Here is a 27,602-nt window from a genome sequence, read left to right as displayed (position 1 = left end):
GCCGATCGGCATCTTCGTCGTCGCCATCGCGCCCACGGAGAAGTGGACGATCTCCGCGATAAAGGCGCTCCGAAGCGTTGGCAAAAGCGTTATCTCGGTTCGCCTCTATGTTTACAGGGACCCACAGCTCTGCCACAGATGCTCCCGCTTTGGGCACGGGAGCTTTTTCTGCACTGCCTCTCCTCGCTGCCCGCACTGCTCTGGCGGACACGCGCTGGAGGAATGCCCCAGGACCGGGGAGGAAAAGTGTCCAAGCTGCGGGGGTGCACACTCGGCCTTCTCCCCGACTTGTAAGACGTGGCTCGCGGAGAAGGAGAGACGAGCCGCCAAGCCATCCAGAAAACGCCGCGGACGCCGATCGGGTGCGGCTACCGCACCAGGAAACGCGCCCCTGGCGACTCCTACTTCCGCACCTGCAGCACCTACTAAGGCTTTGGGAACGCAGAACGCTTGGCGAGGAGGAAACGCGTCCCGCGGCCCAGCTCCTCAGCGCTCAGCTCCAAGACCGCGCCTCGGCATCCAATTCCCGGATTTGCCGACGCCCGCGGCAAATAGTTCGGAATCCGCCGCCTCACTCCGCATTCCATTGCGAGAGCGCAGACGGAACCAGCAAGCAACGCCTGCCCAGCCGCCGGCCCTTTCGGGGGCCACATCTTTTTCGCCGGCCGCGGACCTGGATGCCGCCGGTGAAGGGAATCCACTACTGAGTGTCCTGGGGACACTTGCCACCATTTCTGCTGCATTGCAGACTCAACTTCAGGTGCTCTCGGCAACACTGCAACAGTTGCCAGCTCTTCTCGCTCCTCGTCATGGATAATACGCCTCCTAGACGCCGTAACATCGCCATCGCGTCTTGGAACGTAGGAGGCGCCGTGGCGAGGAAAACGCCGGAGCTGCTCGCTTTTCTCTCCAGGCAGAAATGCGAGATCGCGCTGTTGCAAGAGACGCACCTGAATTCAAGGAATAGGTGGACCGTCCCGGGATTCCAGATCTTCCGCGACGATCGGGCGCGCCATGGAGGGGGGACTGCTGTCCTGGTCGCTAATCACCTGCGTGCGCAGCGCTTCACGCTGCCAATGTTCGAGTCGACGGAAGCCACTGCAATCGAGCTGGAATGCGGCGAGGGACCTCTTCGCCTCATCTCTGTGTACTGTTCACCATCGGCGGTGTTTCGCGCAGAAGAACTTGCGGAACTATTCGTCGGATCTGTTCCCACGATAGCCGCGGGTGATTTTAACGCGAAACACCCCGATTGGCACTCCCAAGTGGAAAATCCTCGAGGGCGGTGCCTACGCCAGTGGACTTCCGCCGAACGATTCAACGTCATCGGACCACGCACGCCAACTCACTTCGCGACTCGGGGAACGAGCGACGTGCTGGACATCGCGGTGCACACACGGCTGCCGTCGGCGCTCTCTGCAAGAGCGCTCCACGCCCTAGACAGCGACCACCTGCCTGTTCTTCTACATCTCGCGAGGAAGCCACTGGAGACACCGAGGAAGACGACACGCGACATTGCTGCCGCGGACTGGACGCTTTTCCGCAGTAAGGTAACTGCTGCTATCAGCGCCTTTCCGATGCCTCCATCTCTCGGTTCTCCGGAAGAAATCGACCGTCAGGTCGATTTTCTGACGGAAACTGTACAGGCAGCATCGCAAGCGGCAATTCCCGAGCGTTCCACTCGGGAATGGAATTATCTGGCGCTTCCTCGGGAGATCCGCGAAAGGATACGGGAGAAGAACCAGCTTCGTCGCCGATTCCAACAATCCCGATGCCCGGTCGTCAAGGCGCAGCTGAACAGCATGCAGCGTCTCCTGCGAGGAGAGATAGCGGCCTTCCGGACGTCCGCCTGGGAGAAGAAGGTCTCCACGCTTTCTCCGGAAGACGGCTCCCTATGGCGCCTAGCCCGGAGCTTACGAGGTGAGCGACGAGAAGAGGCGCCTCTTCGCACTCCAGCTGGGACCCTTCGTACCCCGGAGGAAAAGGCTGTAGGGATGGCTGAGCACCTTGAAGAGGTGTTCTCCCCTCTCGACGGAGACGCTGACCAGGAGGATCCCCTGGAATCCACCGTGCTGCCGCCGAGAACGCCACGCCATGTTCGCGACCGCGAAGAGACGCAGCCGACCATCGACGAGGAGGACCTTCGAGGGGCCATAAAGGCTCTGAAACCTCGGAAGGCGCCGGGACCGGACGGAATAGCCAACGCTGTCATCGCACAGATGCCGGTATCCCTAGCCACACTAATGCTGTGTATTTTCAACGTGTGTCTCGCCATCGGGCATTTCCCATCCCGATGGAAGGAGGCGCGCGTTGTGTGCATACCAAAGGCGGGGAAATCGACATCGCCGGCAAATTTCCGCCCAATATCCTTGCTCGACGGCCTGGGAAAGCTGTTTGAGCGGGTCCTCCTGCGCCACATCGTCGCCATCGCCGAGGAGCTGAACGTCGTGCCAGTACATCAGTTTGGCTTCCGCAGTGAGCATTCAACAACGCACCAGGTCGCCCGCTTGCTGAACTTCGTCACTGAAGGCTTTAACCGACGGCACTCCACCGTCGGCGCCTTCTTTGACGTCAGCAAGGCGTTCGATCGGGTGTGGCACGAAGGCTTGCTGTGGAAGCTGAGTAGCTTCGGATTTCCTCGATGGTGGACGGAGCTTGCGGCATCATGGCTGCGAGGACGATCTTTCCGGGTCAGCTGGGGATATGCAGTCTCAGAGAAGCGGCAAATCAGGGCGGGCGTTCCTCAAGGAAGCTTGCTCTCGCCGCTTCTTTTTAACATCTACTCTGCGGATATCCCGGCAGACTTCGGGAGCAACGTCCTCGTGGCAACCTATGCGGACGACATGGCGATCCTGGCGAGATCAACACGGCAACACATGGCGGCGCGCTACCTACAGAGGGCGGTCGACGAACTCGTCGGCTGGTACTCAAAATGGAGATTCGGTGTCAACGAGGACAAAACCCAGGCGATCGTCTTCTCCAAGGGACCGAAGGAGCCCGGCGAAATCCTCGTCGGAGCGACGGAGGTCCACTGGGCGGAGACGGTGCTTTACCTGGGCGTTGTCCTCGACAAGCGTCTCTCCATGCGGCACCATGTGATGAGGACATCCGGCATCGCGGCATCCCGGCGGCAGGCTATCGCCCCGATCCTCTGCAATCCTTGCGTTCCTCTGCAGAGGAGACTCAACCTCTTCTCGGCGGTGCTACGACCAACGCTTGCATATGCCGCACCCGCCTGGTGCGGCATCATGTGCGACGGCGCAAGGAGCAGGCTGTATATCGCGGACAGGAGAAACCTGCGAGCAGCATTGCAGATCGGATGGATTCCGGGGAACGAGGCGCTTTGGTCGCTTTCCGGAATAAAACCCCTGGAAAACACGCTTCAGGAGCGGTCGCGGGCCTTCCGGAGAAAAGCGGCATCCTCCACCCACGGGGAACTCCGCGGCATCACTGATGTCGTGGTTTGCCCGTGGGATAAACATCCACGCCCACGTGCAGCGACGGGGGAAAAGGAAGACCAGCCGCCGGAGAAGCGGCGTAAGTGTAACGGCCATTTCGGGGCCATTTAGCCCCGAAATGGTACGACACGAACGGGGTCCCTAGGAAACCCCGGGAGAAAAGCCGAATCGATCATCGCTGAAGAGCAGGAATGCTGGGCAGCGAAAAGACCGGCGAGGAGCTGGTCACTCACCATAGGGGGTAATGATGAATGTAAGAAGTCATATGCAAGTTTTGCCTGGACAGGCAGTTTGCCAGAAGCATAGGAGCCTGGCAATATGAGATCACGTGTAATCGGTCGTATGAAGTCCAGATGTGTGCATGTAATTGCGTCATGGTGGTAAGTAGGTATGAACTACAAATATTTATTTTGCTACCTTAGTTATTTCTTCCTGCACTTACGACTAAATTTACAATAATCGAATGCCAATAAACAAAATCGAATGCCTGTTGGTATTACGCTGTAGTTCGTCCAAAACGATTTGTCAAAAATAAAAGTTCAATTACAACATTTACGTTACACGATAGGCTATGTGAAACATATTAATATAGTTAAGTGGGAGACTAGTATTGCCATTTTCATTATTATTACTACTGTATGTATGTACGAAGTTAGCCAGAGATCCAAATTACATAGAATTTCCACCTAAAGACGTATTATGTATGTATTGGTGATCTAAACCAGAGGCTGTTTGTATTTCATTGATTTTCTCCTGCCACTACATCGGCGGTTCCATTTAAAGTATTTTAAGACAAATATTTTTGGATTTTTTCTAGTTTGTGATTGACTCCCTCTACTAGGTGCTTTCCTCATATCCTCTGTAATTCCATGCCAGGAATTTTTTTTAGTTCTCTAATCGAAGTAAAAGTTGATGCTAACCGGAGCAGCCTTGCTTGGCCTCGACCGTGACCAAGAACGGACCGTAAGGAAATGCATATTTCTCTTTCGAGCCGTGAAGGTCGGGCGCCTGGGAGCCATTCTTTGAGCCTGCTAAGCGATTTCCCTTTCGTTTTATACCTTTTTGGTTCAGCTTTTTCTCCTACTCATTTCTTAACCGGCTCTGAAAAGTCGAAATGGGTGGCTTAGGGAATTCACTGGTTTGCAGTGTCTCAGGTTCTTTTTGTTTTCAGTAAGCTAATAACCTCTTAATTTGTTTGACCTTCTTCTGCTAAAGGAGACGGAAAATACCGCTGATACCAAGGTTAAAGATATATACGCATTATTAAATTCAGCGACTCTTTGCTGTTAGACCACTTTTTAAGCATTTCTCAGGTTCGACTCCAGATCATCCGCATTATTTTCATAAGATGTGTACAAAAAACTATAATATTGACATATCTTCCTAGATTTATTTATGCCAGAAAAATTAATGGGCGAGTTAATTCAAAAGACGCATTAAAAGGAAGCTAATGGATTGGCCGTTCATATTTCTATCATTAAATTTTGTTTTCGTTTCGGAATGACTATAATTTTGAACAAAATGTTTCCCAAAATAAATAAATGGAGAAATCATTTTGGATATATTTATTTATCCAATTTTATTTATTTATTCACACCGACCGTTCCTCTTAATTTTTTTCTTAATTATTTGCATTTATTTTCTATTGTGATCGAAGCACTTGAATCATGCAGTAATTGCATCGTGAAAATTTAATACAAATCTAAGGGTAAACTTCTGTCAAAACCGATTAAAGAAGAAAATTCAGGCAATGGTAATAATATTATAAAAGATGATATTTAGGAAGACATTTTTTGAATAATCTATTGTTTTCTATTATGGAAGTATTATTTTTTCCTTCGGTAGCATGAGTTACGGAGGGGCGAATGAAGTGAGGACAGTCAGGGGTGTTCATAGCTCTCTAGCATATGTACGTGCATATTAATGTATGCCATGGATATACTAGCACCTTGACAGCGAGCAATGAAGTAATACTAGCAATTGGTACATTGAGAAGATGTCACAGAATCGACTTTTGGTGTGAATTGGATTGTTCATGTAGTTCAAATTAAAATAAAAAAGAAACTAACTACCCATAGGTATTTAGGACTTAAGTTTGCCATCAACATGGCGAGTTAAAAATGACAATAAAATTTTTGAATCAACTTGAAATGTTCGTCACCTGATTTCTTCTCGGAGAGAGCGACAGGTATCAGAATTAAACTGGAAGAGCTCCGTCATTAGATGTAGTAGTTACTGTTGACGTTTGTATTTAACCCTTTGCATTTTTGAAATAAATTTTTAACTTTTTGAACGGGCATTAGTCATTGTTAATAACAAATTATGCGTTTGTTGTGATAGGCGAAGAAGAAAGGCTTTCATTTCTGACTTTAAAGCTTTTTGGTGTCTATTTAAATGAATTCGGATCCTTCTATTACTGTAAATCGCGTGCTGCTGCAATTCGCGTTACGCATTTTTTATTCAATGTATGGCTTCATAGTAAAGAGAAACGTAGGACTGAACGACGGCTTCGTGCCTCCCTCTTTCATTTATGTTTGACTGGTGAAGTCTGCTATTTTGCTCAAGCAAATATCACATAGACAAGGTATATTTAACGAACTGTTGTCACATAGCCACTAGCATGAACGGTTACTCCCTACTTGGTTGACTTTGAAAAATAATGATACGTTCTTGCATAACAAACAATTCATGTCAATGTCAGCCCTCGGCGAACTCGAACCTCGCATGACTCGCACTTCACACAATAGAAAACACACGGTTTGAAGAGCCAAGAAGCCAACAGACGTATTAAAACGAGGACGAGTACTCAGGGCTAAAATATTTGTTTTTTTTATTATTACAATTAGTTATTACAATTAGTTATTACAATTAGTTATTAGCAATGCATTTGATTCTTTACAATAACTTGGATTTTTTTTCTAAGCTCTTTCACCACAATTCGCTTTAAATTTCTCTCTGCCGACTGAAACGATACTTTTTCAAGCTTCATTCCAATGCCTTAACGTGAAATTCTTCCTAAACTTTAACGTATTTCCGGGACAACAGAAATTTGTTTTGAGCGCTGCGCACTTTGCAATTGTTTTTGGGAAAAAATTGCTATCGGCAAAGAAAAAGAGCTAGGTCCTAACTTGTTAGGCATTAAGGCGCATACTCTTAGGTAACTAAATTTTAGCCACCTAATGAAAAGGCAGATTGAGTTTAGACACCCTACGCAGTAGTAATGCCATCTATGTAGCTAAGAATAAGAAATAAACAGATGACGTCCGAATGCCAAAATTCGATATTTGAGACAGCCTGTGCAAAAATTTATGTGAAGTTACAAAACCGCGTAATGTTTTTTTGTGTATTTCTGAGTTCACTTTACAATTCATCAGGCAGTCTTTTATGAAAGTTTTCCATTTCTTACTTTTAATTTAGTAACTTGGGCGATTTTTGTAGTAGTTTTGTACTATTCAACTCTATAGATTATCTGGTATTTGTATTTTTCTTTAATTATTAGGTCAGTTAGTATTTCGCTTATATAATTTTTTAACTTTGTATCTTATTATATGGTCTTTTACTCCAGGGTAATTTTTCGGTCATTAATCCTTATCAGTAATTGTTTTAAGATATGCTTTGTGTCGTGTGTAGTTTATTTATACTTATGAGTAATTTTCTTGCAAAATATTTCATATTGTTTACTCAAGCTTAGTATGAATTAAATAATTATCCTACAATTAGTCTTTGTCGGCGCTTTAATTTCGTTGGGTTTATTACTTTGTGGGCTTGCGTATAAACGGCGACTCTTTTTGCAAAGGTTGGCGAACAACCTATGATTACCCGGTTGAGTTAATGCGAAAAGCTATATTTTTACTAAGGGCTTTGCTAAATATTGACACTCTCCAAACACAACATTACGCTGAAGCTTAATTTCCATAATGTTTATGTACCAAAATAAGATTTAATAAGCACACACACGAGGCATAGATACAAAGGTGATGACAAAGATGATGTTCTTAGTCATTAAAGGAAGCATTAAACAAATAAATGTGTTCTTACCTCTACATTTCAAATAACTGTATCCAATAGGTTGATAAAATAAAGTTAAATAAGAAAAAACTACATTAATGCGGAAGACGCCAAATTCTCTTGCCAAAGGGAAGCTCCACTTTTTCCCGCCTTGCATTAATTAAATGTTCGTTTTTTTCAAAGAGTAAAAGTGCACTCTATCAAAGAAATAGTCAATGTTATTGCGACCAACATATATTACACTCCCGCCATGGTGATTATTTTTCCGCTAGTTTTCTCGTTTCTAGCACTTGGAATAATGGGGTTGCAATATGGCGTATTTAGGATGCATTTCTTGTGTCTTAAATCCGGTGGACGAAACAGGTGCTTAAATTTGCACCTTTTCGCTGCCTAACGAGTTTGAACACCCTTCAAAATGGCGTCTACCCTAAATCGAGCAATTTAGGCGCCTAAATGACGAGTCTGAACTCATCTTATCACGAGAACAGAACGAAAGAGCGCGAAAATTGACACTTTCCCCACGCAGAGCTGCAATCTTGCCGAAAGGGTTTTAAAAATGTCAAACTTAGCCTAACGGCTCACAAAACAGACCTTGTTGGCATGGAGCAGCTGACTTTTCGGCGGCTAAGTATATTCTAATTGCACGTACAAGAGAACTTAAGAAAAATTCATCAGCCCTTAGACAAAGAGTACCGTTTTAAACCTGTCGCAATATGAAAAATTGACGACTCGTGCGAAAACTCAAAGGATTAAGTAATTTTTCCAATTTATTTGCATTATTATGAACGTTGTATATTGTTATGTACGCCTTAAAATGCATCTATCTTTTAAATGTGTGCCTCCGCAACAATTCTGCAAGTAATTATTTTTTCCACATTTAGCAATATTACATATATTTGCTTCATCATTTTCTGATTATTTCCTCATGCCACACTCACTAAAATTACTATTGCAGTAAATAAATTTTGCCATTAATAGGTCAGTGTCTAACGATTGTGCATGAAAGAATTATTTACTGACGCACGGCGAAAAATTCTTCTGAGGCTTAAGTCATTTTTTCCAATACAGTCACGTCAGGTGGTCAAATCCGGAACTGTCGTTTGCGTAGTTAAAATTCCCGAAGAGAATAACCACGATTATATGCCCACTGAACGGGCTACGCTTTTCGAACCGCTACGAGATAACTGAATTTACGTGATGTAATCGATTTTTTTTCCAGGGACAGCATTTTGTGCTCCGTGCTTTCACGTCGCGCGAATTGGGTCGAATCGTAGCTCAAGCGGATATGGCGGATGCTTCATCCATTTCTCCGACCCCGCGAACCTCAATCTTTCCTCCACTCCTCACCCCCCACAAATCAAATTCCCCCCAAGAAATCTCACGTGTAAATCAATTACCCTCGGCGAAAGAACGCGGCAGTCGCAATTCACAGGGTGACCCGTCGTCCCACTCGCCGCAAACGCGAATGTACATCTCACGGACGAGATTCGTTCGCTTTCCCCTTCAGACACGAAACACACAAATGGGTGCTTACTTTTGCACGCGCCTCCGCCTGGGCCTAAGCCTCCTGTCCCCGCCACTGTCGTGCCCGACATCCCGTCGGCGGTAGGGGAGAGCCCTGAGCGCCTTCTCTGCCATCGTGGCACTGGGATCCACGGCGACCGCGGCGGACGCAGCCGGTTAGAGATTATTAAATCGATTCTGATCACGGGGCGGTCGGCCTGAGAGTCCCCTCTTTGCGGAGGCTTTTCCACCCGCCCGCCCATCCGTCCCCCTTCCTGCTCCCACCCAAACCCGCAAATCCATTTCGCTCCCTCTCTTCGAGGAAAAGCGAAGAAGGTGCGGGAGGAGCCACCACCTACCTCGTCTTCGGCGAATTTCTTCGTTTCCCCACACCGCGCGCGCCGAGTGCGAAACGTGAGGACGAGTCTCCGGCCGTAGGGCCCCGGGATCGACGGTATTCGGAGGAATCGGCGGGTCAGCCACGAGCCTTCTCTTCAATGGGAAGGCGCCTTTATTCTTTTCCTTTTCTATTTTATTTTCATTTGCCGAAAATAAAATGGAAATAAAAAAGAAATTTATTTCCCTCCGAGAAGAGCCTAGTGAAACTGATCACCAGGCGAGTTTGCGGGTCTTGACACTTGGGGATGTCGACAAAAGTGCGTGTGTGCGTGTGGTTCGCCTTCTGTTCCGCGGAGGTTCTTTAAAAGATTCCGCAGGGAGTGGGGGGAGGAGGCGTGCGAGGGGAGTGGTCGATGGTGGGGGCTCTTACTTATTACCCTTGTTCAAGTGTGTGTGGGGTTATGAGTTGGCGGAGAGGCAGGTGGGGTAGACCGGTGATCCGGGTGATCCGTGGGGGGGAGTGAGTGAAAGGAAGTGGAAGTGATAGGAGGGGGATGCGGGTGAAAGAATCGAGAGGCTCCCGTGATTGGGTACAGGGAAACTCAGCACGCATTGTTTACTGGGCTGCGGGTAGTTTAGATCGCTGGGTGGAGGCGTCTCAAATGAGGGGGGAAGTGGAGGAGGTGGGTGGGAAGGCCGGAAGGCGTTCGTGACACCGAATGAGAGGGAAGCAGCTTTTAAATTGAGGAGAAGTGGGGACGTGGAGGGTGTGGCTGTATGTGTTTGTCCCGAAGGCGAATATACCGCCTGCCTCAAGAGATCTTCGATGCCGCAGTGAGGGCAGTCGGTTCTTGCAGCAACGGGGTCTGTTGTGGTGGAGGCGGGCAAATTAATTCGACGTGGACGTACCGACACCCTAATAACTTTTTTTTCTCTTGAAAATTTTATAAAGCCGAAGTTTCACCAGTCACACGTCATATTAAGTCCGTTCTCCGGAACGTTGACGTCATCGATGGAGGCACTGACATGGTGGAAGACCGGAGTAGCCTTTTTAACAGCAATTTGCCAGAAAATCACAAGATCATACTTCATCCAAGCTCATTATTCCAAATACGTTTTCCCGGTTTTAAATATTTTGAAGAAAACCTCGTTGGACTGTTTTTGTGACTTAAATACCTTAATGGCGTAATTTATTTTCCTTTTGCCCCTAAAAGAACCTATATATTTAGCTTGTGAATACCTTCTAAGCATAGTAATTCCTCTTAAAACGAAATTCGTGCATAAAAGCGTAAGTTGCATGCAAAAATTGCATAAAACAGGTCCCTTAAGATGTAGCTGTATTTTCATACCAGCCTGGGACTCTTTGCAGAGATTTGCCTATTTTAGACACATCTTCCTGGTATACATTGAATTCATGTTTTTAATCGCCGTATTTTGATTCAATAATAATTTCATAAAAAAGTGAAACGTAAGACTGACCAACGGCTTCATGCCCTTTATGTCCATGCCCATCTATGTTCGACTTGTGAAGTCGGGTTTTTTGCTTAAGCATGCATCGCATACGAAGGTGTATTTTGTATTAAATATATATTTGTCAATAGTGTAGGATTTATTGCACTAAAATAGGCCTGGAGATAAAAATGTGTTAAAAAACCACTTCCTGAATAACTTCAATTTCATTTATTATGATCTTAATCTTATTGCGCTTTGAAATATATTCAACGCATTGCTTTTGCATCTGTAAAAGCAGACATGTATTGTCTCTCTGTATCCCATAATACACCAACTCGTACATCTTATAAACATAAACCTGGCATATCCAATTCTTGCACCATTACCTATATTCAATCCAAGATCTGGGTTATGTTAAAGTACTTCGTCCCAATATCGTCTCTACGATAGCAGGTTCACCGCCGCTTATCATGCTAGAATACTACTTCATTACCTCTGAGAAGATTGAGGAGGAAGGAAAATAGAGAAAATGAAACAAATTCTCCTCAAAGTTTGCCATGCAATATTTTTTCCTTCCATCCTAATGAAACAGGGAGTGCTTTCTGTGACCTCATCTTTATCTTCTCATGCTCCCAGGCTAATGAGGTCAATATTCTCCCAAGTGGACCCGTGTGCCCTCGTCAACTGTTTATCTCGTAAAAGGTTGAAAATAGGAGCGACTGCAAACTTATCATGAGTTTTTTTATTGAAACATAATCACCATATTCGTATTCCTTTATGTATACTGATACTTTTTATCGTAATTCTAACATCTTCAGATTTCAATTAGCTCCTCTGTTCGTCTGGGTGTCAATTGGATTTAGTTCTTCCTTCACTCCTTGGGCTGACCTCATCTACTTTGCCTTCCCTTCTAAATCCCTTAATGCCTTTCGTTCCGGATACAAATCCTCCGGTGATATCATATTCTAAATGTTGTCCACTTCGTGCAAGGTGAAAGGATCTTTAGTTTGTCAAGTTGTTTCGTCTGGATTTCTTACAGTTTTTATTTCTGTAAATTTTCGCTGCGACCTTCCGAGGGGAACGGAATTTTCTCACGAGCAAGGATAAAACGAACTAGTTCACAAATACGATGGTCCAATTCACTTCAGAGAAGCGTCAAACTCCAAGGTATTAGCGGAATATAGGTTGCAAACTTCTCCATTTTTCATTCAAAGCTTTGGATTTTCGGAAGCGGTATCAGCAATTTGGCATATGTTATAATGGTTGCTCGTCCTTCATAAATGAAAGAATTGTAAATGTGCCCAATTAAGTGAATAGAATGAGTATTGCTTTATCAGGGTAAGTAAAATGCAAAGCAACGAAAGCTGAATTAATCATTTTCTCAGACATGATTGTAGATTTAGATATAAGTTATTTTGAATAATTAAACGTATCTACAATCGATTTTTAATCTGTCATTTAGAACCACCTGCCTCTTTTCATCACGGTCACCTTCAATGTGTGCTGAATAAGATTTAATATTAACAATTTAACCACTAAACTAATTGAAAATTACCTCTCTTAATTTATTAACGTGTACTATTCCATAATCTCTTCAGGGCGAGTGTGCCAATGTATTAATTAAAACATTTGTAAGACCGTTTTTTTTAACCAATTACGGCTTACGTTTAGGGGCATACGAGGAATTATTCCAAAGCCACTATTTGTATTTTCAATTGAACTACTGTTGGATACCAAGTATAAGGGAAAAGAGCATCTCAATCAAATGACGAAAACAATACTAGGGTGATCTGAAAAGTTTCCGACCTAACAAAGATACAAGAAATTTTCTGAGGTCGAAAACTTTTCAGACCATCCTCGTATATGGTGTAGAGTTGTGGGATATGTGTTATCTCATGTTCCCATTGTCACCAAAGAGTGAATTCTTTGGATTGGATGTCACGGAGTTCTAGAGGCCACCTTAACTTATCACAAATCAAGACTCATATCTAAAATATAAATACGTTCAAACACGAAAACCCGCCAAACAGTCCCGACCAAGGAAATATTTTTGCGCTTGTGAGCTGCTCGATTCCGCCTTCCCCACCTCTCCTGTGTTTGTCTTTTATGTGTCCCTATCCCCTTTCCTTACATCTATTTCCATATCGATATATAATGTATAGCCATAAACAGAGAAATCAACCCAAGGGTCAGTTTGATATACAAGTATATCAAACTGATCCTCGTATGTACATATACTTGTTTATGTATATATATATATACAGGATGTACATATATATATATATATATGTATATGTACATATATATATATATATGTACATATATATATATATATATATATATATATATATATATATATATATATATATATACTATATATATGATTTCGTCGACGTAACACGGAAGTGCCGAAAAATACATTAAACAGTAAGAAACGATATAGAAACACAAAAAAAGATCACTCACACGTTATTTCTTGATAATTTCGACGGAATTCTGCTCAGTCTTCATCGAAAGAATATATATGTATAACTTGGACAGCAACAAACAATTAAAGAACACATAAAAAGAACATTCACACGTTATTTTTTAATAATTTCGACGGAATTTAGCTCCGTCTTCCTCGGAAGAAACAAAAATACTGACTGCTGGAATAGGGGAGGTGAGGGATCCGAGAGAAAGAGAAGGGGGACAGGGGAAGGGCTGAACGGGAGGTGGGGGGGTGAGAGGAATGGTTGGGGGAGAAGAAAGGGAGAGGAGAGGCTAGAGGGGAGCGGAGATAGGGAAGGAGTGAGAGGGAGGCGGTGGAATTAACACATAATCGGAAAAGAAAACAATTTGCTTACCCACACGCATTGCAACATACAAGACACAGGTTTCAACTTACAAAATCGTAATCAAGACCGTGCTAGTCGAAACACAGGCCACGCCCACCAAAGTTCATGCGGAAGAACAAAGTATTCTCCTTTCCGATATGAATCGCTTCCACAAAGTGACGATTCAGACCATTCTCATTAGTGAACGACATTAAGACCCGGATGATGATAGGCCATGCAAAGCCAAATGTATACCATTTCTAGAGTTTTTAATTCAATAGGGTTATCGGATGGGGGAAGGGACGCTAGACGCTACATATCGTAGCACTGGTTGAAGGGGGTGTTATGATGGGAAGCATGTTTAGGGATGAGGAGACCTGCGGATGGGGAGGAGGGATTGCACGAGGCGCGATGATTGTTAATCCGAAGGTTAAAGGGAGTGGAACATTGGCCTATGTAAAAGGCCAGGCAGAGGTTAAAAGGTAGGATGGAGTGGTGAAAATAGGCAAGTTTTAGATCTTCCTCGATGACATGCCGTGGGTGTGACTCTGGAGTGGGGGGATTTAGAGGGCGGCTTGGTGAATTTGAGGATATCTTCTAGGTTGGCGGGCCGTTTGAAGGTGACAGAGGGGCATTTGGGAAGAAGGTTGGAGGAAGTGTTGTGATTTTTGAGAATGGAGTACAGGTCTTTGAGGATTAATTTTAGGGACTGAATTCCAGGGAAATAGGTAGTACAGATTGAGAGAAGGTGGGAGTCTGTGGTTGAGGCAGGCTTGGGGGTGTAGGAATGGTTGAGTATTTTTTATGGAGGAGAGAATCTGGGTATCCTTTTTGGAGTAGGGAGTGGTGAAGACTCTTGAGGTATTTTTTAAGGAATTCGGGATGGTTGCAAATACGGTGACCGCGGATAGAGGGGGAGTAAAGGAGGGAGCGCTTGGTATGGGAGGATTGCCAACTTCTGTAATGAAGATATTTTTGATTATTCGTAGGTTTAATGTGGACAGATATCAGGAATTTGTTATTTCTGAGGGAAATATTGACATTGCGGAAGGTTATCTGAGAGGATGAAATGGTATAGGTGAAGGACAGAGATGAAGAATCATTGAGTTGGGAGATGAAGGAATTGAGGGAATCTGTACTATGTGGCCAGAGTAGAAAGATATCATCAATGTATCGGAGTTCATAGTATATATTATGCGTTCTTATATTTTTTGTTGTAGTCGAAGTTATATATATATATATATATATATATATATATATATATATATATATATATATATATATATATATATATATATATATATATACTTACTTGTGTGTATATATAAAAGTATATATATAAATATTTATATATCTAGAGATTTATCATCTTGTATGGTAGAGTTCGTCCAATTCTAAGTCTAATGGCGTGTGAAATTCACACAATCTGAAGAAGATCTGGTACCCAAAAATCACATATATTGGGTAGAGTTGAGAGTGCCCAAAGAGGCTATCCCGGAAATCCAACCCAGACCCTTCAATCAGTGGTCCAGCTACCGCAACCCACATATATATATATATATATATATATATATATATATATATATATATATATATATATATAATGTATAACACTTAGCACTAGTGGACACAGACAAAAACACAGAAACACAAAAAAAGAGACTCACTATTTTTCAAATTTTTGTCTGTGTCCACTAGTGCTAAGTGTTATACATTATTATTCACGTCCGTGAGACTTTCAAAAAGTGTTATATATATATATATATATATATATATATATATATATATATATATATATATATTTCCCTGTATATATATACATTTTAACCTAGGTTACGCCAGCAAAAATCAGCATGAGGGGCGAGTGTGTCATATTTTGCTTTCCCTGTGATCGCTATTTCCTCAGCAGCTGAGAAACGCTTCCGTCCTAGGAATACGAAATTATTCCCGTTCCATTGATTTTGAGTCCTATTTTTACTATTTTTTAAAATAAAATGTATCCAGTTCATGAATGTTTGTCTTTGATATGTATTTCGAGAAAATCAGCTGATAGAAATCAACTGCAGGGAAATTAGTGCCAATATGAATAAAGTACTTCATCTCAACAATAATATCGAATTTAATTGATGTTTTTCCTGGACAAACGATGTATTTCTGCAATGATCATAAATAGCTGAAGACGAGTGAAAGGTGCCGTAAAGATATAACTGTAGATTATTCGTGCTAAAATTGGCTGCGGCAGAAGCTCGCCAAGCTTCAAGTCTCTTTTTACGACCTTGGCAGCCTTCTTCTTCTCTCGGGAGTCTTTTTGTTTAATTTTATTTACTTTTATGATCCGCTAATTTAACCGTAGTGAAAGGGTTGCGAAATATTTCATAATTTATTCACTTGGGATTTCAATTAGCAGTCTCCAAAGTCGCAATGCTAAATGCGTACAAGGTGCTGAACTTCGCCATTGTTTTCATTCTCTGATAATAAATAGTGTGAGAAACGCCAAGGTACAAATAATTATGAAAATTAGTTCAACCAGAGCTAACTTGGAAAGAGTCTCCTAAACGCCTTTACTTCATTAACAACAGCAACTTTAGATTATTAAATGACACATGCATGTGCTATGCGTTTATAAAATAAACGTAATCTTTGATGTAATTTATGTAATGATGCCGAAATCGATTTTCAAATTGAAATGATTTACGCAGGTTTGTCTAAGGAGTTGATGAGGCAAGGTAATAATTATTTTGAAAGTACCTTTTTCTATAATTCAACTCTACAATAAGCATACTTATTTGATAAACTTAATATGATGGAGATACTTTGATCTCTTCAAGATAAAAATAGAACCATATGATGGTCTGCTTCACTGAATTGTCGTTATCATCAAGGGACGGCTTAAGCATATATTTTTGCATTTTAAATTATCTTTGTGTGGGATAATTAGAGCGTTAGGATTGGCCGTAAAATATAGGATGAATTTGGAAATTCAAAGGGTATTTACCAGGTGATGAAGTTGAAAGGTTAAACTGTGCAACGTGATAAAGTGAAATGAACTGGAGAGGAATAGCTGTATAATTTACCGCATCCGCAGCCCCAATGCAGAATATAAGTGCAAAATACTTGGTCATAATCTGCTCCGAACACGATTTAATCACTCAATGGCGAGTTTTAAGTTATAAATGACGAAATAGAATGAGAGGCATATTCTATTTTCTCTTTAGAAATTAGTTCATCCATCTTAGTATTAAAGGTGTGCTGCATTATATGTTTTCATTGTTCGTAGCTATAGAAATTTCACTGTCGTAATAATTGAAAAGTAAATACATTTTCTTTTGAAAAGCGCTCGCTTGATTGTTTTAAGCTTCTTTGAAGACTTAGCAGCCATTAAAAAATGCGTAATTTTTCCTAGCCTTCAGACTATCCCATTTCATTTCAAGCTTTGTTGACATACAGGTTGTTTTACAAGATGTCTTTTTTATTTTACTCCACCCAAAGCAACTATCCTCCCGTTAGACTGCTTCCCGATAAACGTTGCTACGGTCCAAGGTAGCTTCTTCAAATGCCACAGTTAACATTCGGAATGCGTCCGCGCACTTAATTACGTTTTTCACAAAACATTTGATACAGATTCTTTCATTCATTTTTTCGAACAGGCAAAAATCGATGACATGCCAAAACACGTCCAAGAAAAACAGCTGTCAATAATTAACTGAACTTTCAAAATTGCCGAACTTTTCGGCATAAGCGAGAGACATAATTACCAACATAACGCCACAAAAACTGTGAATATCAAGTATGCGTAACCCGCAAAAATTCAAAATTCGCGATACCTTTTGAACAGACCTCGTATCTCTACATTAAACTCCATTATAAGCGTACTTGTTTTATAAACTTTATATGATGGAGGTACTTTGATTTATTCGAGACAAAAATAGAATCAAATGATGGTCTGCTTAACTGCATTATCGTCATCATCCAGCAACGAATAAAACGTATATTTTCACATTTTAAATTATCATTATGTGGGATGAGCAGATTGGTAGGATTGGCCGTAAAATATAGAAAAAATATGAAAATTCACGGGATCTATACCATGTGATGAAGTTGAAAGGATGAAAAATGTCCTATCTTTCGATCACGTTTGTAATTTTTTTCAGGATACCCTTTCAAAAAACTTCTCAAAAATTGCTATCTATTAAATGCAAAATGTCAAGGTTATTCTTGCTGTGCGTCTACTAGCTTTTATTTTCCCGGTTTACAATTTGGTTCTTGAAATCTATTCTAATCGTTTCAATGACTGCTGAAACAATTATCATCGGTTAAACATCCAATTACCCTGAGCTACTTTATTCTTCAGCTGTGTAATTACCTCTTCATTGCCTAAAAATCATTTCTTTTCGTCTGTCACTTCACATTTTCCTTTTTATATCATCCTTTAGTATCCTGATACCACTCAAAATCTCTTCGATAGAATTTTTCTGATTTCTTGCAAATTTCCACAGTTAACTTCCTGTTTTCTCCTACCTCAGCAGTTCGCTTTTATTCCACTCCATCTAATGCGTTTTTTTTTCATTTCTCTGCGAGCTACGTTACAAAAGCCTCCAATTGACATCCATCCTCTTTCCTCAAGGACCAGGTTATGGTAACGTGCAATTTTGAGCTCTAAGTTAAAATAATTTTGAAATGTTTTTTTACATGTCTCTTCAAGGCCTTTGTCATCATTTACCTCCCATTTGTAAATAATTTTGGTCATAGTAGTATTCTCATAATTTCCTTATTACTACTTTCTTATCGCTTATAGCTTATCGCTATATCGCCCAGTATATTTATAAATTGTTTCCCTTTCTCCAACAACACCGAGCTTCTTTAATAGCTGACTTAGTCTTTAAAATCAATGAGAAATCATCACTTCCGTTTTTTGTCTTCATCCGTAGTTCATTTATAGATTTCGCTCTTTACAAAACTGCTATTTCTTAGTTTTCTGATTAAATAGTTTTATATTCCGAAAATCTGAAAAGCTCAATTCGCCGCCTACTTTTCATTCCACCTCAAACTCTTGAAATTCATGTCAGAAGTATGTTTTTTAAAAACGCTGGCATTGACGAATAATTCACCAGCTCGGTAATTTCCATTATCCATCGCGATTCTCCATTAGCTCATATACTTGTGCATTATGGGCAATATGCAAATTTCGTATAGGACTAATATCCCTTCAGCTCATCCTTTCTTATAGGGCACCTTCATAAAATTTGTTTATTCTACTCTTTCGAAAATCTTCTCAAAATATGGAGTTGCAAGGTTTTAAGGTACGGACTATGCTATCTTTATGATCTGCAAATATCAATGGCTTTTTCGGCCGCTCGCTGACCTTATTTCCTATCTTAAGCCCTCTCCGTGGTTTTCATGCCATTTTCTCTATAAATACGTTAATAATCAGTGGTGTTAACGAAATAACTTGCCCAATTCTCCCTTTAAATTATTGATGTCAATTATCCACCCATTTTCCTGATTTTCGAGTCGTATTTTAGCTTAAAACATATGGCATATTCTTCTTCTATGTATGATTTAGCTTTGCTCACTCTGTCGAATAGCTTTTCGAAATTCTCGAGTTAGATACAGACATCTGTTTCCTATTTTCATTAGTTTTTTAATTAGGAGGTCGTGCAACCCTTTTATCATCGTAAAACTAAAACTTGCACATAGTATGCGTAAAACTAAAACTTTCACATATTTGCTAGTCGTTTTATCTTTTCCTTTACCTTCTATTCGAACTTTTTATTCCGGATTGGTGTTACATTAGCCTATTTTATGTCCTCAAATACTGCCCATTGCTCTTTCTCACATAGGAAGCTTTCGTAAATAGAGAGGATTCTTGAGGCTGGAAATATTAATAAATACTACAACCATAAAGACATCTTTTTAAATATTTTCTCCTAAGTCATCCTGTAGGGATATCTTCTATTCCAATTATCTTGTTCACCTTCATTTACCGCTTTGATTTTCTTTTTCCCTCTCTAGGACCCAACCTATCTCTAAGCGTCCTTGAACGCAATAGATCAATTACTTCAAGGGCATGGGATAAAAATTAACAGGAAGAAAGTTAGGTCTAAGTACTCGAAACAGATACTCGAGGCAAATATGTTGCTAAGCGGGGGGATCTTAAAATAGCGTAATTTGTCATTAGACTCAAAAACAAGGTATTACGCATCTGCAGCTTTCTCGACAAGTCTCTGCGAGGAAGGCCGTGTGAAGTCTTCAGTCATGATAATTTATGAAATTATTGTGCTGAAGGGTATATTGATAAATGAAATGAGAAACGATAAAGTAATCTGAAAAGCTTAAGAACATAATATGGAGCACTATAGGAGCAAAAATAACTAGAGCGAATGGTCAAATCAGAAGACGTAATAGATTTGTTATAATGAAGTGAAAGGTAAATATATTATTATTATTATTTACACAATTACGTTGCAATTAGGCGAATTTCCTGGTGGCAACGGTCAAGTTAGGTCACAGATAACTCTTACAACGAAAATTAAATACGAACACATATAAAAACAGATAAGAGACAAAATATTTTTACATACAATCACACTTCCACATCACATACAAAAAAACTTCCACATCACATACAAAATGCCGTCCACATCACATAAAAACAATATTTTCACAACTACAATGAAGTTTATTACTCAATGGCTGCTTTACATTTCAACTTAAAACTTCTAAAATTGGATGGAAAGGGCTCAAACAAACCTCCAGGCAGCTGGTTCCAATCAATTATAGTTCTGTTTAAACTGGTGACTACGATGCACAAGTTACAGGTAGACCTGTGTATGTAAGAAGTGGAGGACTGAAGTCAATCACTTTTTTGGTTGATATACTGATGGTAAGGGACACGAACACGGACATATTTTGGGCACCAACACGTTCTTTTGACCTAACTTGAATCTATTTTGGTTCATTAATGTGTATGTATTGGTCTTATCCCAATATTACATTAAGTAACTCATCTTTTTCAACATCTACTGTAGCGAACCATTTTTACAACTTTATAGTTTCTCCATCTCTCCGTTTTTCACTTCACACGTATTCTTCGCCTCGTCGTTATTTTCACCTTTGAGTTTATTATATAATTATCTGTACATTCTTTTCCTACGTTAAAGATCTTCAATTTCTTTACAATTTCCATCTTAATATTCTTCCCGTAATATGTGACTCACTTAATCTTTTTTGATTCACTTTCCCTATTTTTTCTCTATAGCATTTGTTGTCATTTAATTAATATTAAGAATTATTATTCTAATAATTCCTATTTATCCTTACTTAGCAGGACATTATCTGAGTTGTGATTCGCCTTCCATATTATTCCAATTAAGTAAACGCTATAAATTCATTTTCACACACACCTTTTTATAGCCTTTAATTTTAGTAAGTTTTTATCAATTTATAAATTGAAAGCTCCTATCACATCAAAATTCCAGACAAAATTGGAGGTTATGGTGAAAGTATATGATCAATAGATAATTAATTTTATCGATCTTAGCTCTGGGAAGAGAAAGAGCTCTCCCGCCATTTTTTATTAATCGGTCTATCATTAACTGATAACAATTTTATCGCCCAAACGAGATTTCCTCCTTGTAAATATAGGTAGGTACTCATTGAATTAATTCGCAATTTAGCATGATTTAGCCTATCGATAATGCGAAGATATATGTGGTAATACATATACTGAAGTTCCTTGTTGCCTCCAGAGTCTATTGCAGTTGTCCGCAGATTATTACTTTAAGCAGGCGCTTTAATCGGAGCAGCAGTTGGTTTGTGCGTAATTATAAGTCTCTCTTCTGAATTAAATTAGATTTATCAATGTATTCATGTAAAATGGCAATTCATAAATACCCCATTATAATCAGAACACCACTCATGATTTCTTTCATCACATTAAAATCATTTATTGTATATTCACTTTAACTAATTTTTAATTCATGTGTGCGATAAAATCGTCTCTTCAACGACATTGATTTCTCCACCGGCATATAAATTAGCATAATTGATATGAATAGCCTCAATGAGTACGCCATAAGATATCCAGAATCAAGTTTAATTTTAAAGATGAATAATATATACATGCAATTATGGCACTGATTGATAATTCATCACGGAAAATTAAATTAAGGGACATCTTTACGATTATGATGCCAACAAATTTCACTGATAAGGTTGCGGAAATACGTTTTTTAAAAAGAACTTCGAAACGTTATGCTTAAATTCCTTAACATCAACTAGTGTAGCACTATAAATTATCAGGGAAATCAGCAAAATGTGGTTGGGATGTATTATTCTTTTTCAACCTTTTCACAGAATTTAAAGTTCAGCGTGTATTACCTTACACTTCATAAACTGTATAATGCAGGTTAAATTATGCCTTTATATGGCAGAGTGAATGAATGTAAATGATAATTTGAATACTTACCATAAAATCTACTGATACCCCTTAAGTCTTTTGAAATAATAATTCACATTAAAAATCATACGTTAGTCAGTTAATCCTAATCTCGCTATGGAAAAAGTAAAATCCCATATTCTCACCAATAATTGCATTTTTTGCGAACTGCTTGTTAGAAAATATGCATTCTTTTTAGCATTTAAGTTATTTAAAATCTCAATACGTACTGTAGTAGGTGAGCGACCTATTAGAAACCAATTTGCTCATTCATGATTACGAGTGATGCCTATTAACTTAAGAGCGTTGAGAAAAACTCAACTTCATAATTACCTGTGATAGACCAACGTCTCCGAAACGTTTTTTTACCATTTATTTTTAAATGTTGGGTATTATTTGATCTCCAAAATTAAATTTCAGGATCAAACGGGAAGAATAATTGTTATCCACCATCGAGAGAGTTTGGAATACTGCCATTATGATAATGAACGTGTTTAAGCGATTTTTCAATTCGTTCATTATTGCAATAAACACCCTTTTGAGCATGCATAATTCGATAGACAAATTAAGGTTAATTCAATCCGGAAAAAATAACCTTATAGTGACCTCAGTGTTGATGTTCACCATTCAATGTTAATCTAATTTGTACCCGCTAAAACTGGTAGGACTGGTTTCTTGGTTTTCTTCTGTTCTCCGTTAGTAAATTAGGTTTAAGCCTTCGATGACCTTAGCTTCGGAGTTTGTTCTACATCAAAATAGCTGTCGGTAAGAAAAAGCGCGGGTTACATAAAGGGTGTACGTATCTCATGGACTCTCCAAATACGCCCTAAGGTCTCACTACTATCTTGCGAAATATATAGCTGGAGAATATGAAAGTAGCATTTCAATACTGGAATAAGTTCAAACATTCTATTTAATCGCCATTCTTATGCATAAAATAACTACCTAAAATACACATGGAAATATCCTTGTAGTCTGAAAAGTTCTCGTAAGGACGAGATAGTTCAGTAGCACTCAAAGTCTTCGCTTGCGATCTTGCCACTCTATTAAAAAACTGCTGTGACTTTCGATCACTATTCTGAAAATTTAACTAAACCAAAAGATTCCATTATATACCTTTACTAATACCTAAGTTTTCAATAACTTTAACTTCTCGGCTCTTTAAGCTTATTTGGACTTATAATCACTTCTTTTTCATCAGGGTCCATTGTAGCATCGAATATGCTTTGCTTTGGCAAGGTAAACTTCACATTGAAAATTCAAAGAGAAAGGTGCCTGAGAAGTTTGGGGTGGGTCAAAACGTTGGAATTTGTCATGCAGAGGTACTTAGAAATGATGTCGTACATGCAAACAGATATCATTGTTATAATGGACGGTTGCGTACGTTTATTTGAAAATAGACACTGTTCATATTGGAAGAATAAAACTCACTGTTGATGCCCCAGTGTTTTAATGGCAATCGACCATGGTTTCGAACCTTTACACATATTGTCAAGACCACGAACACTGTGTCAAAAAATTTGATATGGCTGTCTAAATCATCAATTTTAAAAGCTATGAACACGTGATATCTTCATTTTTTAATGATTAAAACTGTTCATACTCACTTTTATTTTAATAGAAACTCACTATGGTTTCGACAACACTATGTACCACTCTCAAGGTTTGTGTTTGCGAGGTCTCTCTCTGAAGTACCGGGACATTAAGAAAAATAGGGAAGAGAGGGAATGGGGAGAGAAGCATTAACCTATTAGAGGCTTCATTATTGGCTGCTTTTTTGTTCAATGATATGCAGCCTCTCTTATCTGCGTCAGTGCCTTTCCTCCCTACTTTATCCTCCCTCCTCATTTCCCCTTCCCTGTTTCATAATGTCCTGGTAGGTGTATGCAAGACCTTGCAATTCCGAAATCATCACCTTGAGAATGACACAGAATATTGAAACCATGGTCTTTTGTCATTATGAGTGTAAATGGCAGTTTTATTTTCCCGAAACGAAGATATCAAGATTGCAAAACTTTAAAACTTGAACGTATACATAAACGGTATAAAAACTTTTGGGAATAAGTCGTCAGCTCAGAGTTAATCCCGTAAATGTCAATACTGCTATCGAGGGTTGATACAGTATGGTTTTAATTATTCCCCTACTCTTCTTTGAAGACTATTTTCCTAAAAATTCATACTTCAGCAATTATTTTAAAATTTCAAAGAGACACTTTGACCTTTTGATAAATTTTAAATAGTTTATTCTTGGTCATCTAATTCTTCACTCTAATATCGTAAAAAAAGAGGAATTTCCTTCATAACATAATAATTGAGTGCAAAAACACAATTTTGCGAATGGTTTGTATGCTTGGCGAATTAAAATTATTACTGTTATGGATTAATTTAATGCAGATTTTTTTGTTAATGATGACATTTAGGGTCTTAGATTAATTGATTTAGCTAAAGGAGAAAGTGCAAGAAGAGAAGTTATGACAGGTACACTAAATAAAGATGTAAAGGAAAGTATAGTAAAGAATAGCATTGTAGCGTGGTTCAGTATGGATTAGGCACCTGATCTTTGAGGCAAGAGGATAAGCGTAGATCAATTCTTTAGGGATGTGACTATAAAGAAGAATAGCGAAAATAAGTTGGATGGAGGAGACTAACGACAAAGTAATGTGGTGAAATATAAATGGGTGAAAAGATGAATCTGTCGGTGCAAATCCGAAAAAGGTGCACAAGAATTGAGTGGAGTTAATATTGACAGGGATTGGGATATCGAAGGCCTTAATAATAAGAGAAGTTAAGCAGAGTGAAGTGGATGAAAGGGAAAAAAATATGCTTTTCATACAGCATTAATGTAGGTAGAAGTTCTGAGGAAATAAAGAAAAAAAGAGTGTAGGACAAAAAAGGTGGAAGCTCACGCTATTCATAGGACATATTTGATTGACTGCTAAAAAACGTCAAAAACTTGCCTCAGATAGAATGACTAGAATTAATGGCAAAATAGATTTGAAAATAGCCATAGAACGAAAGAAGTTGGTGGTACGGGCCGAATCTAAGGCAATTTATGTATACACACAGTAAACACAGGATATATTTCTTCTACTATTGCAATGGGAGACTTAACTATTTCCATGAATAATAATGGTGAATTTCGTATTCTGTTAACAATAACTAACACTTCATCAATATCAACATGTTACTCTGGTAATAAAATGCTTGGCATGACTTGGAATATGGCCGGAATGTGACGCTAAAACACTCGGGAGGAAAGGAAAATAGGGAGACAACATATTTCTGGACTGGAACGCGGATCTGGGACGCGTCTGAACATTCAGCTTAACCCAAGCTATGTGATTGTTCGCGTCTTCTTGAGAAACTCCAAGTAGAAGAAGGAAAGTATATGCTCCCACTTCACCAATATTTGAATTTCACGCGAGGGGTGTACAAGTCTTCGTACAAGGTGAACTCTAACTAACCTGTTAAATCAACCTTAGGAATACTTATATTGGTTGGTGGTCTTTATTATCAGGAATTTCGTACAATTTTCACGTACATAAATCAGATACTTTTGCTTTATTTTGCAAAATCCCACTTAAATAGTGCCGAAGCTATTGTATACCTATGCGCTATATTGGTTACCCTTTTTTAACTCTCCGTACGTAGCAATTAAAACTCGTACAACTCCTTTTCCTATGCTTTTACATTTTTAAGTAGGGTGGTTATTAAAAACCAAGAAACATATGTTTCACTCTTTTCATGCTTATGATATTAACGGCAAAGATCATTGATATTTTGACGGTTCTCAAAGTCTTAAGTTCGCTGGGCGTACTTTGTTGTCACTGCAATAAACATTGAATGTATACGAAAATTGTGCACTTTCGCAAAACTAATGGTTGCATATAAACACGGATGATATAGAAGATATATATATATATATATATATATATATATATATATATATATATATATATATATCTTCTATATCATATATATTTTTATATAAAACCTTAAACACAGTAACCAACCCGAAGGTCGGTTTGGTAGGTGATGGTAGAGTTCACCCAGTACTAAGCCCGACGGCGTGTGAAATTCACACATCAGGGTAGGGGGGCCAGTTCCTTACCCTGTGCCGGTTATGGTTTCCCAGGAAAATCTGGTACCCGAAAAATCATAAAGCAAAGCTTGGGTGGAGGTGCAGGTGCCCAGAGTGCCTTGCCCGGGACTCGAATTCGGGACCCTCCGGTCAGTAGTCCAATGCTCTACCCCCTGGACTACCGCGACCCACTATATATATATATATATATATATATATATATATATATATATATATATATATATATATATATACACACACCGATGATATAGAAGTACTAACGAGAGCAATATAATGGCACAATAGAGAACAAAATAAAACAGGTAACACATAACATATATATATATATATATATATATATATATATTTTTTTTTTTAAGGTAATCTACCGGTTAAGGTAGGTTTTTGGATGGACACAACTACCAAACAAATATTTTATTACTCCTAACAAAACACAAAATCCATCATCCTACTCTATATCAGGTCCCTCTTCATCTCTGAGTACTTTCTTCCTCCCTTCATCCCGTCCAACATCCCTATCCTGTTCCTTCCCTTTCCTCTTTTGCCCAACATTCTACCCTCTATCACAGTCTTCAACATCCCACTGCCGGTCAATACCCCCTTCATCCACTTTTCCTGCCTCCACAGGATTTCTCCCAACAAACCCCTCTCTTCTCCCACCATACCAAGTACTTCCTCATTTGTTTTCTTCTCTGTCCATTTCACCTTCTCCATTCTTCTCCACACCCACATTTCAAAAGCCTCCAGTCTACGTCTATCCTCCTGCTTCAATGACCACGTTTCCGCACCGTACATAGCTACGCTCCATATCAAAGTTTTTACGAGTCTTTTCTTAACATCCTTACTCAAAGTCCCCGTCATCAACTCCCTCCTCCTTGTGAAAGCCTCTTTGCCTAGCGCAATTCTTCTCCTTACGTCCCTACTACTTTGACCGTGTTGGTCCAAAACACTACCGAGATGCGTAAACTGCTCTACCTGCTCTAGTTTTTGCCCTCCTATTTTAATGTTAAGCTTGGCCTTTTTCTTTCTAGAAAATCGCATAACCTTTGTTTTCTTAATATTGATTCTCATCCCATACCTGTCGCACTGAATTTCCAATTCACTCAGCAATGCTTGCAGCCCCTTGGCTGACTGACATACTAAAGCTTGGTCATCAGCAAACCTAACTGATTTTACGAATTCCCCACCCACTTTCATTCCTACCTCGAGTTCTTCCCATGCCTCTTTACTCATTTCCTCTGCATACAGGTTGAACAGCAACGGTGATAATGGGCAACCCTGCCTCACACCCCTTCCTAACACTGCCCATCCTGACTCCCCGTTTCTCACCCGCACCTGAGCAGTCTGAGACATGTACAGGTTGCGGATTAGCCTCCTTTCCCTCCAATCTATTCCTATTTTCTGCAGAATACTCATTAGTTTTTCCCAATTCACCCTTTCAAACGCTTTTTCGAAATCTACGAAACAGGCAAATGCCTCCTGGTTGT

The 27,602-nt window shown here is 40.1% G+C and overlaps 2 protein-coding genes across 6 annotated transcripts in view; one reads left to right on the top strand and one right to left on the bottom strand.

Moving 5' to 3' along the window:
• The window catches only part of LOC139687569 (arylalkylamine N-acetyltransferase 1-like), a 177,484-nt gene that overhangs the window by 11,552 nt on the left and 138,330 nt on the right, over positions 1 to 27,602 (bottom strand). The window contains exon 1 of one of the 3 annotated variants that reach the window (XM_071584782.1): positions 9,329 to 9,574. The exons of 1 other annotated variant lie outside the window; for it this stretch is intronic. Coding sequence is in view for 1 of the 2 variants with exons in the window: in XM_071584780.1 (XP_071440881.1) it covers positions 9,001 to 9,104 (104 nt within the window). In the remaining variant the exon portion in view is untranslated. Of the gene's footprint in view, positions 1 to 9,000; positions 9,130 to 9,328; positions 9,575 to 27,602 lie in introns of those variants that run through there. One more of the 3 variants, XM_071584780.1, reaches the window with a different exon arrangement.
• The window catches only part of LOC139687570 (dnaJ homolog subfamily C member 4-like), a 105,053-nt gene that overhangs the window by 28,264 nt on the left and 49,187 nt on the right, over positions 1 to 27,602 (top strand). The gene's annotated exons all lie outside the window — the stretch shown is intronic.

Source organism: Hetaerina americana, unplaced genomic scaffold, assembly GCF_022747635.1.
Source record: "Hetaerina americana unplaced genomic scaffold, ioHetAmer1.1.p SCAF_2, whole genome shotgun sequence".
NCBI lineage: Eukaryota > Metazoa > Arthropoda > Insecta > Odonata > Calopterygidae > Hetaerina > Hetaerina americana.
The sequence above is the reverse complement of the archived record's forward strand: the minus strand, read 5'-3'. Positions and strand labels throughout refer to the sequence as shown.